The sequence below is a fragment of the Denticeps clupeoides genome, chromosome 10 (genome assembly GCF_900700375.1).
Source record: "Denticeps clupeoides chromosome 10, fDenClu1.1, whole genome shotgun sequence".
NCBI classification, from domain to species: Eukaryota; Metazoa; Chordata; class Actinopteri; order Clupeiformes; family Denticipitidae; genus Denticeps; species Denticeps clupeoides.
The window spans coordinates 1,773,720-1,791,287 of NC_041716.1; the positions used below are offsets into that span (position 1 = coordinate 1,773,720).

Consider the following 17,568-nt stretch of genomic DNA (forward strand, 5'->3'; position numbering starts at 1 on the left):
TTGGGGGTTCAAAACACATGATCATATGCAGATAAAGCTCTTTGTTCCGGTCGTTTTGCTTGGCGATGAATGGCTTTTTAACAGGCGAACAGCCACATCATTTTCATCAACCAACTGAACAAACCAAACCTGGGCGGAGGAATCAGAGGCACTGATGGGATTCTAAGGCAGAATTTTTCTTTAGAAAAGCAAAAAAAAAAAAAAAAAAAAAAAAAAGCATTTTTATGATGTGTGAAACAGTGTGTTCATTTTGATCAGGTCCAAAAGAAGAAGAAGAACACGTAAATAGTGTTACAAAACCTTTTTGCGGTTAACAGTCAGGCGACTTTCTGAAGTGGCCTAAACTCGGCAGTACGAGGGCACCTTTGACACTGGCATGGCTTTTACATTAGAGTGGTAGCACGTGAAAGAGGGCGAGGTGGAGCGATCCCGTGCCAAAGCCGGCAGGCCGCAACATCAAGAGCACAACATAAATACGATGGCTTCACGGGGAGGTCAGACGCGCCCTGGTCGGGCAGGCCCGATGCGATCCTGAAACGAGATCTGATAAAAAAAAAAAAAAGCCAACGTGACCGCGTTCCGGAATTCCTGCAGCTACTCGTGGTTTTAGGTTTCCCACAAAAACAACAAAAAAAAAAAACGCCTGAGTGAAACCAGACAAAATATCCTGCCGTCCGGTGGCAACAGAAACTTGCAACCTGATGCACTTTTATTTCTAAAGGCCGTACGCCAACAAGTAGTGTAGCAGCCCATGGACCACGCCCTAATTGTCCACAGCGCGTGGCCATGGCAACCAGCTGCATGCACAAGCGAGACGTTGATAAAATATTTTACAAAGGGCTAAAAACGAGGTCGTTTGGGGGCAGGGTCCTGTTTGAGAGCGTTTTAATACATAAATTAGTTAGTTTGATTTTCTCTTGTTTTAATAACTCTAGATAAAACTCTACTATAAAAAATATTGCATTGCTTTGGAAAGGATTCGTGTGGGTGACAGTAAGGCTTTGGGAGGGATAATGGCATGCTATGCTACATTACAAATAAGGAAAGATTAAAGAAAAAAAAAACAGCCATGAAATGCAACAGGGACGCACATTCGGGGTAAATATGTGCACATGGTCGAGCCAAGGGACAAATGTCAATGACTTCAGGGCAACAACAGTTCATTACATCGAGAGAAAGAGGCAAGGCGAGATATGCAGTCCGAGAATCCAGTGAGGATGCAGAATGGCGGGGAAGGGGGTTAAAAGTGGAGTCCAGCCCCTGTAGTTTATGGCAGAGTGAACGGGATGCTCTCTCTCTCTCTCTCTCTCTCTTTTCTTTCTCAATAGTCCCAGTTCATCCCCAGAATCCTGCTGAGCTCCGTGGCTCCAGAGAGGAAGAAGGTGGAGGAGTAAGAAGATTTATTGCCCACAAGGAGAGAAAGTGACGAGAGAAGAGACACGTCTTTCCCTGTCTCTCGCTCTCTGGTGGTGTATGCAGGCGTGTGGGTGTGAATGAGTGCGAGTCCCCCGTCCTCGTCGCTCATCATCTGGCAGCGGGCTGGGACTGTGCGGCCATGATGACGTGTGAAGCCCCCCCGCCGCTGGTCTCGGCCCTCGGCTGGCTGCCCATGCCGGCCAGCACCGACATGGCCACGGCCTCGGCCGCCGCCCGCGCGCTCAGCCCGTTGGGCCCCACGGAGGACAGGCTGGGGGCCAGAGAGCTGTGCTGGATGACGGGGGCTGGAGAGCCCGTGGGCTCAGACACGTCTTTCATGCTTTCGTCTGCTGTAGGAGAGAAATGCAAGATCGGGGGACGTTAGACCCAGCAGACATAACGCTGAACAGATAAAGATATTTTGGACCAATCATGTATGAGCAGATCATTCTTCTAACTTACTGAACATATAGCTGGATCATTTTAACTCTTGCATTGGGCAGCCGACAATACAGTTTTAACACTCAAAATACATCTGAATATTACATATTTATGGTGTTGAAAACCTGGTAGATGTGGTCAAGTACTTTAAAATGATCTTAAACAATAATATAATACAACAAAACCAAGACCTCATTCTAAAATGTATATTCAGCATCGATTCAGTACCATTAACAATAGAGAATTAAATTCACTGCCATGTATAAGAAGGCTCTTTTTTAAGTATTTAAAAGTTCCTGTTTAAAAAAAAAGATTATTGCAACATATCTGACACACTAAACAAAATCAAATACAATTGACATTAGTTAGTTACAGATCCATTTTTTAACACAAAGGTTCAGCCCTGCATCTGAAAAAAGCTTAACTGTTTCCACATGCAGCCCAGACCAGTACTTCATCAGAAAAACACACACACAACAAAAGGTTAAAACAATTGTGTCTACAGCTGGAGCTAAACAATTGTCTTCATATTGTAGGCCAGTATGTGGCACTATTTAGCAACATCCGCACGACCCTGTACACTATAAAGCTCTTGTGGCACCTGTGGCTTTGGAGAATAAATACCTAATTACGTAAATTTTTATTTTATTTGTTGCTTTTTCAATAATTTTTTTCTGAAGAATATTGTGATCTTGTAACAATAAGATGCAATGTGTTTAATTCAAAATCGGGTTTCAAAATCAGACACCTCTCATGGTGAGAAAACAGTTGTTTGCAATATTTAGTGCTCAATTATTTGCATATGTTGATTTTAATTTGATAAGTTGTGTAGCGCTCACAGTGCTGGACAATATGTCCGGCCAGGGTTCTAGACTTGTCTGGGTGATTTAACATTCGTCACGTCATCGGCTTCTACACGCATATTCGCATATTCCTACCATCCGCACACATGCAATCTGCACACCAACTATTTCGCATAACAATATCCTAGCTTTTTTGTACACAGCATAAAAGTAAAACAAGATCTGCAGTGTTATTTTCATTTTAGAGGTCAAAAAGAATTTGTGGCTCTCCAAATGACTGCATCACTGGTCTGGTTCGGGAACTGCACCGTGCCGGATCGCAAGACCGGTCTTGCGATCCGGCACTCTCTTCAGGGGTCTCTCTTCACGCCATAACCGGCATTTACCACACACGCTACACCAGGAAAGCCACCAGCATTGTGAAGGACTCTACGCACCCCTCACATGCACCCTTCACCCTCCCACCATCGGGGAAAAAGGTGCAGAAGCATTCGGGCCCTCACTGCCAGACCCTGCAACAGCTTCTTTCCACAGGCCATCAGACACCTGAACACTCAGGGACTTTCCACACTGAATATATTGAGTATTATTAGATATTATTGCAAGGTTCCATTTTGCACAGCAATATTTGCACTACTTTTACTTTGCACATTTATTATTCTTTTCACTAGTTTATGTTTTTTGCTAAATGTTATTCAGTGTCCCCTGTCTGTCTGTGTTGCACACGCGCACTTTATGCCAGTATGTAACGTTGTTTAAATGTTATGCGAAAGTGAAAAGTGAAAGTGAAGTTCCTGTCATTGTCAAACACTGCAGCACAGCACATGGTGCACACAACAAAATGTGTCCTCTACTTTTAACCCATCACCCTTGGTGAGCAGTGGCACCTCAGTGTATCGGGATTCGAACCAGCTGATTACGGGGCCAGTTCCTTAACCTCTAGGCCACACATGGCCCCCAAACCTGGTGCATCACCTGGTTTCATTTCACTCTGTACTGTCTGACATGCATGTACTTCAACGTCTTTAGGAGCATCTACAGATGGAGTGAGTGGACTGCTGCTCTTCTCCGGGGTCTCACCTAAGTAGGCGTTCTTCTTCTGTAGGGTGGTGACAGGGCAGTCCTTGTGGGCCAGCAGAAGCTGCTTCAGATGGGCCACTTCATTTCGTAAGAGGGACACCTCATTCTGGAGAGGAACCACATTGTCATTAAATAATAAAAAAAAAAGCAACATAAATAATATAAACCTGCAGCACAGCTAATATGAAGCAGTGCAGCTTGAGTTCGGCCCCGGAGATTTCTACCGCTGCAAACACGGGAGGTGGATGGACGCCTTAATGAGCTCATTAAACCGTAACGAGATACAGGCGCTCGAATGAGGTTCGCTAATTAAGTAGAGTTGGAAAATCCTCCGGGTGGATCGGCGAGAACGAACCTGACTGGCCGTGACCGTGAGAGAGACCCGGAGGGAAAGCGAGGAGGGTACACACCGAAAGCGAGACGTTCATGGTGGTCAGCTCCTCGGCCTTCTTCTCCAGCGAGTTCACCCACAGCTTGCGTTTCTGCCGACAGCGCGAGGCCGCGGCGCGATTCCGCTCCAGGAAGCGCTGCCTCCGCTCGTCCGGGTCGTCCTCTGTCGTCCGCCGCCGCCGACCCCCGGTGGGCTGGGCTGGTGAGACCTGGACATACGGGATGTTACTCAACCAGGAGAACCAGACGACGTGACTCTCTGGCTGCATGCGCGTTCGCAGTACCTGTGGCTGGGCGGGAGACGGGGCGTCTGGGTGCTGCACGAGCAGCTGGCTCTGCTCTATCCTCTGGGGCACCATGGGGCTGGAGCCCATGGCCACCCCACCACAGCTCTGAGCTGCGGCCGTCTGGTGGGACAGAGCTGCTTTCAGTCTCTGGAGGACACACACACACACAATCATCACCAAATATGTTGGGACGCAAGAGTTCATGCTCGTCATAAGTCAATTTAACAGAGGAATGTGGAGCAAAAAAAAGCTATTAACTATACATCAGGTTTATAGGGTGATCACTATTTAGGGACATTCAAGGAAGCACCACTAGATAGAGCTGCCTGATTGTGAATGAGTTTTCAGACACAAGGGTTATAGATAATTTTTTTGACCTGACTAATGCTGTGTGGTAATTTTATTACCGTTGCTTTGCAACAACTTGGACTTTTAAAAATAATTATTTTCTCTTACATATCCAGTGTTATAAAAGGGGGCAGTGGTGGCCTAGTGGTTAAGGAAGCGGCCCCGTAATCAGAAGGTTGCCGGTTCGAATCCTGATCCGCCAAGGTGCAACTGAGGTGCCACTGAGCAAAGCACCGTCCCCACACACTGCTCCCCGGGAGCCTGTCATGGCTGCCCACTGCTCACCAAAGGTGATGGTTAAAAGCAGAGGACACATTTCACCGTGTGCTGTTCATCACAATGACAATCACTTCACTTTAAATTTTTTTTTTTTTTTTTTTTTTTTTAGGGTTAAGCGCTCAAATCTGCAGTGCGATCTTACCATCTTGGCTTCAGAGTGGGTGTAGCCAGAAGGGGAGGAGGAGCCGCTACTGCTTCCCCCTAGTGGAGGTCCAGGGATGCCAGGGATGTTGGGCACCATCAGGGGTCTTGCCAGCTACAAAAATATATATATATATATATATAAAAGCAACCTCACATCAATTTTACAGACCAAATGCACATCACGCCGTACTTTATCTGCTATAAAAGGGTGCACTGCTAAATGTCGAGTAGACAAACTTTTTCTTCTAACCACGATGGCTCCTAATATCTGACCTTTACCACCTGCTTTCAAGAGACTCAGTCCAGTCGGTTGCTCAGGATGCTGACCGGCGATATACTCACAGATATTACAGACTGTATGGGCACCGGACCGGGCAGCACTGGCACAGCCTGTCCATTTGGAAGCATCATCATCGGATAGGTGGGAGAGCTAAAGATCAGGAACAAATGCACAAAGGGGGAGTACGGATGAGCAAAAGACCGACAGGGTGGTGAAATATACCGCCCCAGACGTGTGACCACTCTGTTACAAATGTAAAGAACTCCAGACATCTGGCTCAATACGCAGTACATACCCAAGCTGGCGGTTGGAGGGCGGGGCCTGTGTGATGACTGAGGTTGGGGAGGGCATGGTGGGGTGCAGCGTGTCATAGCCCAGGTGCAGGGGGAGCGAACCCGGCCTCACGATGGTGGGGGTCGGGGCTGAACTCACTGCTGGTTTAGGGGGAGATTCCTGTGGGGTCCAAACGCTCATTATTCTTCTGCGTTTACATTTCCATTCTCCAATGTACAGGTCCGGCCCTCTTCAGCAGTAAAGAGAGTTAAGTATGCTGATCAGGGACACAATGGCAGGATTTGTCAAAGTGGGGTCCACACTTACGACTGAGGGGTCAGCAGGTTGACCCCTGGGCAACTATTAGCCCAAGAGAAAGCCCTACTCAAGTAAGATTAGTTTTATCAGGGTAGAATCCAATTCATTTAGCTTTTATAAACAAATGCAACTAATATTGCATTTTAACTAAATTAATAAATAAAAAACGAAATTTTTGTAGAAATACACAAATTCAATTGCTCAACAAAAACAGCTGTGGGCTGAAAGGAGGCCACAATGTGCCTGATGCCACCAACGCAGATGCGTGGAACTCAGACCTGCTGTCTAAATTTACAGTGTAGGTAGAACACTTGATATGGGGCCAGTCCGCCCGCCCTCAACACAATGTCCAGGTTTTCAGCATTTCTACAATATGGCTTCTATCGCTGCATCCCATTCTGCACCGATTCATCCGATTCAAGGAGCATCACTACACTTCTGACTGGGGGTGTTCTATCATTTAAATAATCAAAAAATTGTGCATTATTTAATCCAGAATGATTGAGGGACAACAAGAAAACTTCTTACTGAGCAGGGTGATTGTAGGGAGATTAGAAAATGTACGTTGCTGTGGATTTGTGTACATCTGAACCCAAATTCATGTGTTCACTGTGCAAATTTATGTAGATTGTCTTGTATACAAACTGTATGTTGTGTATTGATCTTTATGTGCTGCATTATCTGTTGCATGGTTCTTTTACATCATATATTGTACTGCACTGCGGCGAGACAGCGAGAGCTGGAAACTGGTAGGCAACGTGCTGGAGGAGGTATTATTACATAGTTTAGTAGTTCAGCATAGCTCTCCATTGGATGAATATGAACATACCACAGTCCACAATTTATTTGTCCAATGATATTATTTTTGTTGCTTTACGTGACGCAACTAAAAAAAAATAAATTTGTGCTCATTTTCACACCCAATCACCAAGAAACTGCAATGCCATGGCGGTCGGTGGAGATAATGTTTTAGGGGAGGGGTGGGAAATTCTCTGGGTGGAAAAAGCATGAGAAACGAGAGGTAACCAAATTCCAGATCCGCTCTCTGAACGGCAAAGAAGAATGACCAAGGCACTCTTTACACCTATCGCCATTTCAAGCCACTACAGGACCACAGACAGGCAGGGGGAACTCGTTTTAAATGTTAAACAATCCCACAAAGTCACATTTTCATGATAAGGGACCGTAAATGAGAAATGTTTCATCTCTCTTGAGTGATCCTGATCCAGCTGTTGGCAGCACCTGGTCACAGGAATGATATATTGAGGTGGAGTGATATTTAATAGATGATCTTACGAAACATTATCACTGCAAGAATTACTCTCATGGTTTTAAAATTGCCAGTTGAGCAGCAGCGGTCGTACAGCCCAGTGAGCCAGACCTTCCCCTCCTCACCTTTCCCCTCCTCAAGGGCTCCCTGCCGCTGTCAGACATGCTGGAAATGGAATCGGGGCTCTCCGGGGGGGAGGAGTCCACCTCCACTGGCTCCTCCTCTTTCACCTTCACGTCCGATGGCGTCTGGAGGCTCATGTCCACTGCGCCCTGCACGTGGCGAGGAGAAAGGAAGCATGAGGCAGACAGCGAAAAAATTCCATAAATCTGCGTTACAAGCAGCCGTTGTGTGGAGGTACCTGCCCTGCCCCGGCCCGGCTCTCTGGCAGCGAAAGTCCTCCGCCCAGTCCCACGTAGCTCACCGCGTTCTTGGCGCGCTTGTTGTCATCTTCCTGGGCCTTGCGGAACTCCTGCTCGAAGGAGCTGGCCAGCTCGTTGAAGAGACCCACCTCCTCGCAGTTCTTCAGGAAGCGCGTGGGAGTCGGGGTCTGGTCTGGGGAGAGACATTTCAATTTTTTTAACACGTTCACATAAAAATACAGACACCCCATCGTTCAGTTCTAAGCCCTGAACCCCCGCCTCCCCATTGCCACTCCTACCGTGGCCTAATTTCACCCAGTACGTTCTGCCACAAAGGAGAAGCCTGAAACTATAGAGCTGCCGAGCGTAAAACAGGCCCCAGACGAAGGAACGTTTCATTTCTCACACCAGCAGTTTTACTGCATGGGCTCCTGTCGTGAGAACCGGCTTCTCGCGGGTTTATTAATACATTTAAGGAAGCGATGAAGTGAAAGTGGAAAAAACTGATCATTAAAAGGCTCCTAACACATGCTCCATTGCAAAGCGTCTGAGAGCGTTGACCCTTAACCTCCACCTGCATTCCTAAACCCCTTTATCATGTCCACCTACCCCACACACACATTGAATGTTGCTGACCAGACAGGATGATGGCGTGGTGGGATGTCACTAGTGAGTAGAGTGACATCCCTTTTGTATTCCCTTTTTTAAGACCCCTTAAAAAATATATAACTTATCTAATAAGAGTTTGGTACAGGTCAAAGGTTTGGACACGCCTACTCATCCAGGACTGTTGGAAGACCATCCCCACTGTCTAGGTACTCAAATGTTTTTTATTATATGAAACATATCCGAATCGCATTTATGCTAATGACTTGGCCAATCAGTCAGGTTTATGCAGTTAATTCGGCTGTTCATTGCCACTCCTGTGCTCCCTGCATGGCACGGGCATGTTTTGAGCGGTGACGTACCTGCTATGATGACCGAGTCGGTCCTCGCCGGGCCAAACTTCAGCGTCATCTCGTGTTTGTGCCGGTGCACGGCAAGGTGGTCCTCGTTGGTGAACCGCTGTAACGTGGAGGGTTCAGAATTACACGAGGGACACAAAGGCGGGAGAGGCACGGAGATTACGTTTCAGCAAAAATTGAGCCCACGTCACACCCGTTGGTAGAGAACGAGTGTGTATCGTCTCTCACACACACAAAAGGCTTATTTGTTGGGACATTAACACAGAGCATCTTCAGGGCGCCATCTTCATCAACAATCCTTGCGCTATTAAAGACATGCAAGGAAGTCAAAACGAGGAAAACTGAGTTCCTGTGGCTTGCACTTTGACCCTAATAAACTCATACACAACGCATACAAGTACAGGAACTATTACATCATGAGCACGCAGTGCATACATTTAAATAGCCCGAATGTAAATTTCCCCTAAATACGTAATATGGTGAAACAGACTGGAAATACAGCTTTGGCAGGTCATCAAATATCATGTATTCGTTTTTAAGCGCAGAACATCACCAAATCAAAGTGTAAAATGGAATTATTATTATTTGTATATTTATAAACAATAAAGAACAGTGAAGGGAGGAGGAATAAGAAAAAAAAACTGATGGCGCAACCACTGGCCAGGATGATCCATATTACGCTCATATTCGTTGTTAGATAATTACTGGACTTGCTAGCATGGACGTTGTGGGACGGTGACGGTAATCTCGGCGAAAGTTGCTTTCGCGGCCCGCTCCCTCGCCCCGACTCCTGCCGGTACGCATCTCCGGGACTATTCCTGGCTCCGCGTCGCAGTTACATCGCAGCTGCGGCAGCGCCGGCGAGTGGAAACACAGTCAAGTGTCGGCGGCTTTATTTTTAGACGCGCCGCCACCGCCGGTACGACAACTGCAGGGGCCACGCCGGGGCCCGCACCGCCACAGAGGAGGCCGCCCTGTCTCGGGATAAAGGGCACCAGAGTCGCGGAACCTCGGGGAAGGATTATGGAGGGGGGGGGGGAGGAGCCAGACATTCCGGTGTGTTTGGTCTGGGGTGCTCTAAGGACGGGGCGGGGCGTTAGCGCACTGCTGTTACGACCCGAGGGACCGCGCCCCGGCAGGACTGGCTGTTTAGTGACGACTCCAGTCCCGTTTGTTTTGGTGATGGGCTGCCGCAGAGACGGGGCCAGATGCCGGCTCGGTGTGAATGTAGTAGGGCCGTGAGGACAAGCAGAGACCCGAGCCCATCTGCCAGCGAGCCCCTAAACCCAATATTTGCACGGCCGTAACAAAAGCTGCGCAGCTAACAAAAAATATCTATACCTGGGCGTGTCACGTATCGACACGGAGGAGGTCTAAACGTCCAGAATGAGGAAGTAGGGGTTTGTGAGAGCAGTCAATCGTGCCTACAGGCTCCTCCCCCCTTTTATACTTAATGATGTTCTTAAAAACATAATTAAAGTTCATCTTCTAATTACACACCAACGGAAAGGCCGTAGTGTATGTAGTGTTTTTTCATATCATAGGTACAGAATCTATACCTGCAGAACTGCACATACGAATCCTTCTTCATACGAATCCAGAAAACACATACACACACACACACAACAATCAAAAATGTACAATATCCCATGAGCTGAAAACCAACCTGTCCGGGTGCTTTGTGAGAGTTACATAACTGCTGGGAAAAAAATCTGACATCGTGTGTGTGTGTGTGGAACGCATCGGAGACCTTTCACTGCAGAAGATGACGAGGAGGAAGAAAGAAAGAAATAAAACCATAAACTTACCAAAACCGCATATCAATATTTCAGAGCCTACGCGTGACGTTTACAGTTGTTTAGCGGGTGGAAAATAAACGGCGGACCCACTCGACAGGGACACCTCCCCGGCCCGCGTCTCGCCATCGTGCACTTCCTGTGGCGGCCGGAGGCCGAAGGGCCCGGCGCTGGCACGCAGCTGGGCGCCGGCGTTTTGTTAACGGACCATTATGCCCCGCGTCCGCCTGACTAAACCAGAGCCTTCGGCCACGGGGCGATGCGGAGAGAGACGTTTGGAGGGCGGGCGGGCGGTCGGGGGGGGGGGGAACCGTAGCCAGATTAGTCACGGCCACAGCCGGTGAGTCAGCGGCGGGGGAGATGGTAGCTCACCGGCGTTGCACAAGCACGCTCTCTCTTGGCGTGTGCTCATGGGCCCAGTACGAGTGTAGCACCAGGGGTGAGCACAACTGTGGCGGGTAAGATTTCATGTAGCGAAGGCTCCCAAAAACACACCATAACATGCCGAGGTTAATGTGGAGAAAAAAAAAAGGTAAATATTAAAAAAAAAAACACTAAACATGGTAAAAAAAAAAAAGAAAAAAAGTTTCTTGTGTTTAATTTACAATTACAGCTTTGTATATGCTATATATAAAAGCTTAATATGTTAAAGCTTTAATATTATATATATATATATATATATATATATACACACACACACACACACACACACACACACACACACACACACACACACACAATTTGTGTTGTTGATTATGGCTGATAGTTCTCTAGAATAATATTACCTAAACAACACAGCAAACTTCTGAAAAGTATGTCTGTAGTGTTACATAAGGGGAAAATAAGCCAGAATTTAACAGTGGGCGTGCGAGTGGAATCAATTCAGACACCGATGCACTGATGATCGTGTCAAAAAATACTGAGACCACTGTACCGGGTTCGGTTGAGTACAGTGTATGTGGCATTTCGTTTCGATTTCGACCATTAGTCACCCACACCATACCATATAAACAGAGTGCCAAAACACACACACACACACACACACACACACACACACACACACACACACAGGAAGGTACTGGAAAGTCAGACGTACCTGCCCACAGCCGGGAGCGCTGCACACAAAAGGTCGGTCGTCCCCCATTCTTGCAAAGAGCTTGCAGTGTAACTGTGGGAGAGGAGCAGAGGAGGTGAACATGTTGCCGTGGCGGTTCTTCAGGTGCAAAACAAAGGCGGAACGGAGGCTGCCGGTCCCAGCCGAGTCAATGCAGGAAGCAGAGGGTGTTTAAAAATAACGTGGCAGGGAAAAACACACACACACACACACACACACACACACACACACACAGCAAGTTGAAGTTTCCCTGGTGACACTTCCTTCTCACTGGAGGCATCCGACCGGCCAATGAGAAGAGGTTCTCACACGAAAAAAGGGCCGGAGCATCGGAACAAAGACATCTCTCTCTCGCCCAACCCCTCCCCTGCTTAATTCTACCCTTAACTGAGGGGGGCTCCTAACAATTTCTATAGCCCCCACCCCACATCTCTGAACAATTCCGATCTCCACCAGACAAGTGGCTCCGGCAGAAAAACACATTCCTTACTTCCTCGTTCGAATAGTTAGCGTTAGGCTCTCAAAATGACGCTTTTTTTCCCCTCCGCATTTCTTTGAAGCGGCCACTGCTTCCCGTTTCTGCGAATGACGCGTCAGCGGTGCCCGTGCTGGAAATGTACTTTAAGCGCCACTTCTAATTGCTTGTGCATAAAACGTGAAGATGGCAGCAAACCGTGGCTCCCTGCGCCAAGTTGACTTAAAGCGCCTACTGCTCGCCCCTTCAATCCCCAACGAGGACCCGCCGTTGACCCCTGCTGTTGACCCCCGCTCTCGACATCTGCCCCCAACGCGGCGCGCCGGGGGCCGCCGGAGAGTCCCGGCGGCAGGAAGACTTGTTCATTCACTGTAAGTAAAAGAGGAAGGTGAGGGGAGGGGAGGGCTGCATGAATGTTTCAACACTCCCGGTCCCGTTCCCCGCCCCGGCCCGCCGGCGCAGCGCGACGCGTCGCCGCCGTTACGCAATCCCACAACCAGCCGCCCGCCCCCTTCACGGGCCGGGATGCTTACCGGCGCCGAGCGGCATATATCGACATGTTATGTCGCCTTCGCGCTGAGCCACTCTGAGGCCGAGTGCCGTGTGTAGATCTCTGGACACTCGGACACCGATAAGATCAGCCGCGCCTCCATTCCCGCTGTGTGGGCGTGTTAAAGGGACAGACCGAACGCCAACCCGCGCCGACGCTTCGATTCTACTGGTCATGCAAAAGACATTTACAGCATTTACCAGACGTCCTTATCCAGAGCGACTTAGTCAGTAGTTACGGGGACAGTCCCCCCCTGGAGACACTCAGGGTTAAGTGTCCTGCTCAGGGACACGGTGGTAGTAAGTGGGGTTTGAACCTGGGTCTTCCGGTCCATAGGCGAGTGTGTTACCCGCTAGGCCCCTACCACCAAAAGACGCACCGATCGGACCCGCGGTCGCATGTGGAAGGTTTCAGCGCCCGCCGTTGCCATCCCGACGGGACAGAAACACGCCGGTCCGCTTACAGGCGAGGAGCGGCAACCCCCTCATTACACCACGACACACACACACACACACACACACACACACACACACACAGTCTAATTCACACTACGGTATGATCATTTAGTAATTCTCCCCCAGCTTGCAGACAACGTGCACCATTAGAGGAAGCTGACTTGCAGCCATCCAGGAGGAACGCGTGACTTTTTTTTTCTGTGGGTCTAAAATAGGGCCGAAAGGCACAAAGGTTCCTACCAAGGACCTTAATTACAAGCTCCCCACCACAAAAACCAGACTCCCCCTCGTGCCAGCACCAGTAAAGAAAGGCACTAAAGAGCCACATATCGCGTTTTTTAAACCGTGAAACGAGCGGCATTGCGACCAAGATGCCGGTCGGGGTGTCCGTGCACCCGTCTGCGCGAGGGTCCTGGTTTTCTCCGCGTCAGCAGGTGGAGGTGCGGGGCCCTCTGCTATAATCGGCGCCGGGGCCGCGGTGTTTGATGCCGCCTGCTAGGAAACCTACTAAACAAACCGTATTAATAGCCCCCGGCGCGGCCAGGAATGAAGAATCCGGAGCGCGCGCCGCCAAGAGGGGCAGGGGAGACCCCGCAAAGACAGAGAGGGGGCGCGAGGGAAAGGAAGGGGCGGTCATGGAAGATTCCAGCACCATTCAGCTCTCGAACAAGTCACCGTCAAAGGAGACCGGGCCTGCGGGGCGTGTACCGCGGCCGCGGCGTATTTATGTAGGGCCCGAGCCGAACACGAGCTCCGGCGCACGGAATAAACGACACCCAATACGCCCAAACCACCAGCGGCGGCGCCGCGGCAGCGGGCCGACACGCAAGGCCACACAATACAGCCATCGGTGCTGCTCTTCTGCCGATAACCGGAGACGTTTGGAAGCGGCCTCCTATTTATACAACAGAGCGCGGGTTCCGGGATTGGTTCGCGGTGCCGGGACACCAACCTTGAATAACACCCCCTTCGTTTGTGGATGTTTTCCCACGTAAAAGTCTGGAAGATAGGCGAGGGCGTTCATAAAAACAAAGGTCACGAGGTCGTCCCGCCGCTCAGCTTTTAAAAAGCTACGACATCAACGTGCTGGGTCCAAACGGACGAGTCAAAATGTGGACATACGACACAAATTCAACTCTCGCGCGTAGACTAGTGATGACAGGCACGCACACGCAGGGCCGACTGGTGAGATGAGCCTCGGATGACTGGACTAATTGGGGCCATCAGCCCACATTGCTGAACACGGCACAGCGGCAGTGGGACATGCAGAACAGAACCCTGGCCACGTTGTTCAGCACCTGCGTGGAACACTCAGGATCTCCCGAGATTGGCAGGGCTTCGTTGCTGTCAGGAGATGTGTTTGCAACATTTGAGAAGCCGCACTGGCAGAGATACAGCATGTACTTTACTTTAATTTACTCGTCTGCCACGTAAATTAAAGATATAGCACGTAAGTAGCCAACTGTGGACGACATGATATCATTTACAGGTTTTTGGTAAAAGTTGGACCAGCATCACAAAAGATGCTGACGCCGTAGTAAGACGGAGCACGAATTAACAGTGCAATCAATTTATTACCAATTCCAAAAACTACAAAATGGCGACTAAGAGTGAATATGATATTGCAACTCCTTAAACTATAATTCAGACGCATTACGGCGCATTGCTCTTCAAAAACAACGTGCAAAGACAGGATTAAAAATCCGCTCGGATTTTTCTCGCCCATCATAACATTTAGCAAGGCCACCAAAAATCGGATATGCAATTCCGGTTTATTCTTTTATAACGAGCGTTGTCGATGTCGCAAGGGACCGCGGCTGCGTGGACGTTACAGCAGTCGCTTGCTAACAAGTGCTAACAGCCGCTGCAAGTGTACTTAGCCATGCTACGCTAAAATAAGCTATTTCGCTACCTTGTTGCACACGCACCCTCAGAAGCCCGCCTTTTCCCGCATGTGCCCGCCCCCTGAGCTACATGATTGGTCAGCAGCGGGTCAATCATAAATGCGGCCATTCCCAATGGCTGGTTTCGCCGCCAGTCACGCATGCCGACAGCATTCGATTGGCCGACGAGGGGACCACACAAACGCTGGATGGAATTTACCACTTTTCTTCCAGGGCCAGGGACGTCCAGCGAGCAGGCCGCTATTAAACCCCACGCTAGTGAAAAAGTACGCTGCGCCCATAATTTAATCCCTGGGATGGAGCCGTTCGAGCTGCACAGGACCTGCGGGGGGGGGGTTAACACCCGGCTACGAGCTCTCGATTTAACAGCAGCCGGCCCGGGGAGCTTTAGTAGAAGTGACCTTAATAAAACCTCGGCAGATGGTGAGAGACCAAACGCGATGGTTAACGGCGGGAGGAAAGTAGATAGCATGCTACACCCGCTAGCCAGCACTGTATGGGGCTGCCCGGGCGAAGGCACAGCTAGCACAACACTTTGGCAGCGAAGTTAACGCGTCTCGAATTTACCAACGAGGACCCGCCCGCGCCACCACGGCGTGGTCGCGCGTTGACAGGCGACCGCCCTGTCGCGTTTCGGCGCCCGAACCGGGCAGGATTGGGGACGTTTTTGACAGCGGCGGAGTGTTTACAAACTCACCTCAGCGCCCCTCTCGCTATCCTCTCTTCTCCCCTGGAATCTGACACTCCCCTTCCACCGCAAACATCGCGAGAGCTGACGTCACGGCGTGAAATTCCACCTCCCCGCTCCGGGACTCATTAGAGGGCAGGGAACACGGAGTACACCGACACCCGTCGGCCTTTACGAAGCGCTTTAAAATCTTAAAGGCCCCGCGTCTCCGTGTCTTTGGGGCCGAGCAGCGCCACCCGTTCTCGTTTGACAGCGTCAGTAGGGCGACGGGGACAGGGGTTTGGTGGTTCACCGGGGCCCAGAGGAAGTGTGACTATGAGATCCTGGCCCATCTACACATTACATAATGCCACGGGACGGCATTCGTCCAGGAACATGGTGCAACATAAGTGCAAAAGACAGACTAGACAACCAGTGTGAGCCACATGGCAGCCCGCGATGCAACTGTTCTGTTTCAGCGTGCAAAAGTAACTTGGTCGGTGCCAGTGGGTCGAAAGATGACATTTGTTTTGCTTGCAAGTTGCATTCTCCACATGTTTGTGCATCACGAGGTTGCAGAGCGGCAATTGTGTCTTTAATTATGAATCTGGTCCCAAAGACGTGTTACATAATGGCTGACCTGGTTCCATACTGTGCAGCACGTGGACCTCACTGGCAGCGGCCTACCTCTACGCAACGGAGACGGAAGGGCAGCGGAACATCATTCATTCAGTCGAAAGCTGTTATGTGCCACGCTGTGCATCAGTGAACAAATCTGCAGAGGCCCGCGGCCTCGTCTCACTTCTGCTTTAGTTTCCTTCCTGACAGCAGGGTGATGCATTCTGTCCTTTAAAGGGACTTCCTGTGTTTGGACGAAGGGACAGACTGTTGGCCCGGGGGGGACAATACTAGCAGCGAACAATAGATTATCAAATATTTCGAGGTGCCTGAAAGCAGAAGGGCCGGCATCCTGCACTGATAAGCTCTGCCCAGCTTGGCTAATTGAACTAGTCAAGTCATGTATTTTATTAGATGAACGAAGCGGGTTCCGGTGTGGACGGGCGTCTCGTGATCATCTGAACCGTCCTGCGGCTCATTTTTGGTTCACCAACATGTGGCACAACGCATTTGAATTCACACTGTAGACACCCCACACCCCTCCACTGGACCGAGGGTCCAAGGGTTAACCCACTGGAGATGACCTACACAAGGTGGACGCCTGCTGGGAGGAGGCAGGAACTGCATCCATGTTGAGGGTGGGTTAAAAAAGCCTCGAAAAGATACGCTACTCGATTACAGATACCAACAAAGAATTTCACAAGGCGTGGGGGGCCGTTCCTGGACTATTTTACAAGCCTTCAGTCTCAGAATCCGACTATTAGTATTACCCAGTAAAGTTCCAGAAGCAATATTGTCCTCTTGTTCTTTTTAATTAATCAATCTGGCATGAGGACGGGGTTATTATTATGTGGAAAGGTTGTTGGGTTTAGAATTGCCCACAATATTATCATTCTTGTTCTTTGAATATGACTAGATTGCAGTAGAGTATTTTAGGAAAAATGGCAATGTTACCCGACCTTCATAAGTAACTCTTACAGAATTTATTTACTTAGTAAGAGATCTTTTTTTATATTGTGGGCATTGTATTTTTATTTTTTTTTGTCTTTCTTTTGCCTAAAGTCAAGAAAAAAACCCATAGTGAAATACCTCTATTAGTGATGTCTGAGAAGATTCTCAGTCATCCAGGTGAAAGCTTTGTCATGGCAACTGTTAGTTATGTTAGTGGCAACTCCATAAGTGATGTATGATGATGTGGACTGGCATCCAGTATTAAGTTTAAATTGAGCGCTTAAATCTGTGTGTTAGAAACGTGGCATTTTCTAAAATTATTCTTCCTTCAGTTGCAAATACATCATGATTGCATTTACATTTCCAGCATTTCCAGGGTGAC

General features: G+C 49.1%; 1 protein-coding gene across 4 annotated transcripts; it reads right to left on the reverse strand.

Moving 5' to 3' along the window:
* Positions 1-207: 207 nt before the first annotated feature.
* On the reverse strand, positions 208-15,686 carry atf7a (activating transcription factor 7a). Of its 4 annotated transcripts, XM_028994800.1 has the most exons (12): positions 15,648-15,686; positions 11,549-11,620; positions 8,660-8,756; positions 7,691-7,884; positions 7,455-7,601; positions 5,764-5,921; positions 5,531-5,618; positions 5,187-5,300; positions 4,415-4,564; positions 4,151-4,339; positions 3,741-3,846; positions 208-1,766 (listed from the first exon to the last, which is right to left on the reverse strand). In XM_028994800.1, the coding sequence occupies exons 2-12, from the start codon at positions 11,594-11,596 to the stop codon at positions 1,525-1,527; spliced, it is 1,533 nt and encodes a 510-aa protein (XP_028850633.1). In that variant the 5' UTR covers positions 11,597-11,620; positions 15,648-15,686; the 3' UTR covers positions 208-1,524. The 4 variants fall into 4 exon arrangements, with proteins under 4 accessions (XP_028850633.1, XP_028850632.1, XP_028850631.1 ...); XM_028994799.1 differs by lacking the exon at positions 15,648-15,686 and having other exon boundaries at positions 208-1,763; positions 11,549-11,865; XM_028994798.1 differs by lacking the exon at positions 15,648-15,686 and having other exon boundaries at positions 11,549-11,865.
* Between the last annotated feature and the right edge of the window lie 1,882 nt (positions 15,687-17,568).

Bases quoted from the DNA above. Each gene is read 5' to 3' on its own strand.
- atf7a (XM_028994798.1), bottom strand. From the start codon at position 11,650: ATGTTCACCTCCTCTGCTCCTCTCCCACAGTTACACTGCAAGCTCTTT. The intron at 5,301-5,530 runs GTGAGTATATCG...ATATTTTTGTAG, and splicing joins CCATACAGTCTGTAATATCT to CTGGCAAGACCCCTGATGGT. The intron at 4,565-5,186 runs GTAAGATCGCAC...TGTGTCCTCCAG, and splicing joins CCCACTCTGAAGCCAAGATG to AGACTGAAAGCAGCTCTGTC.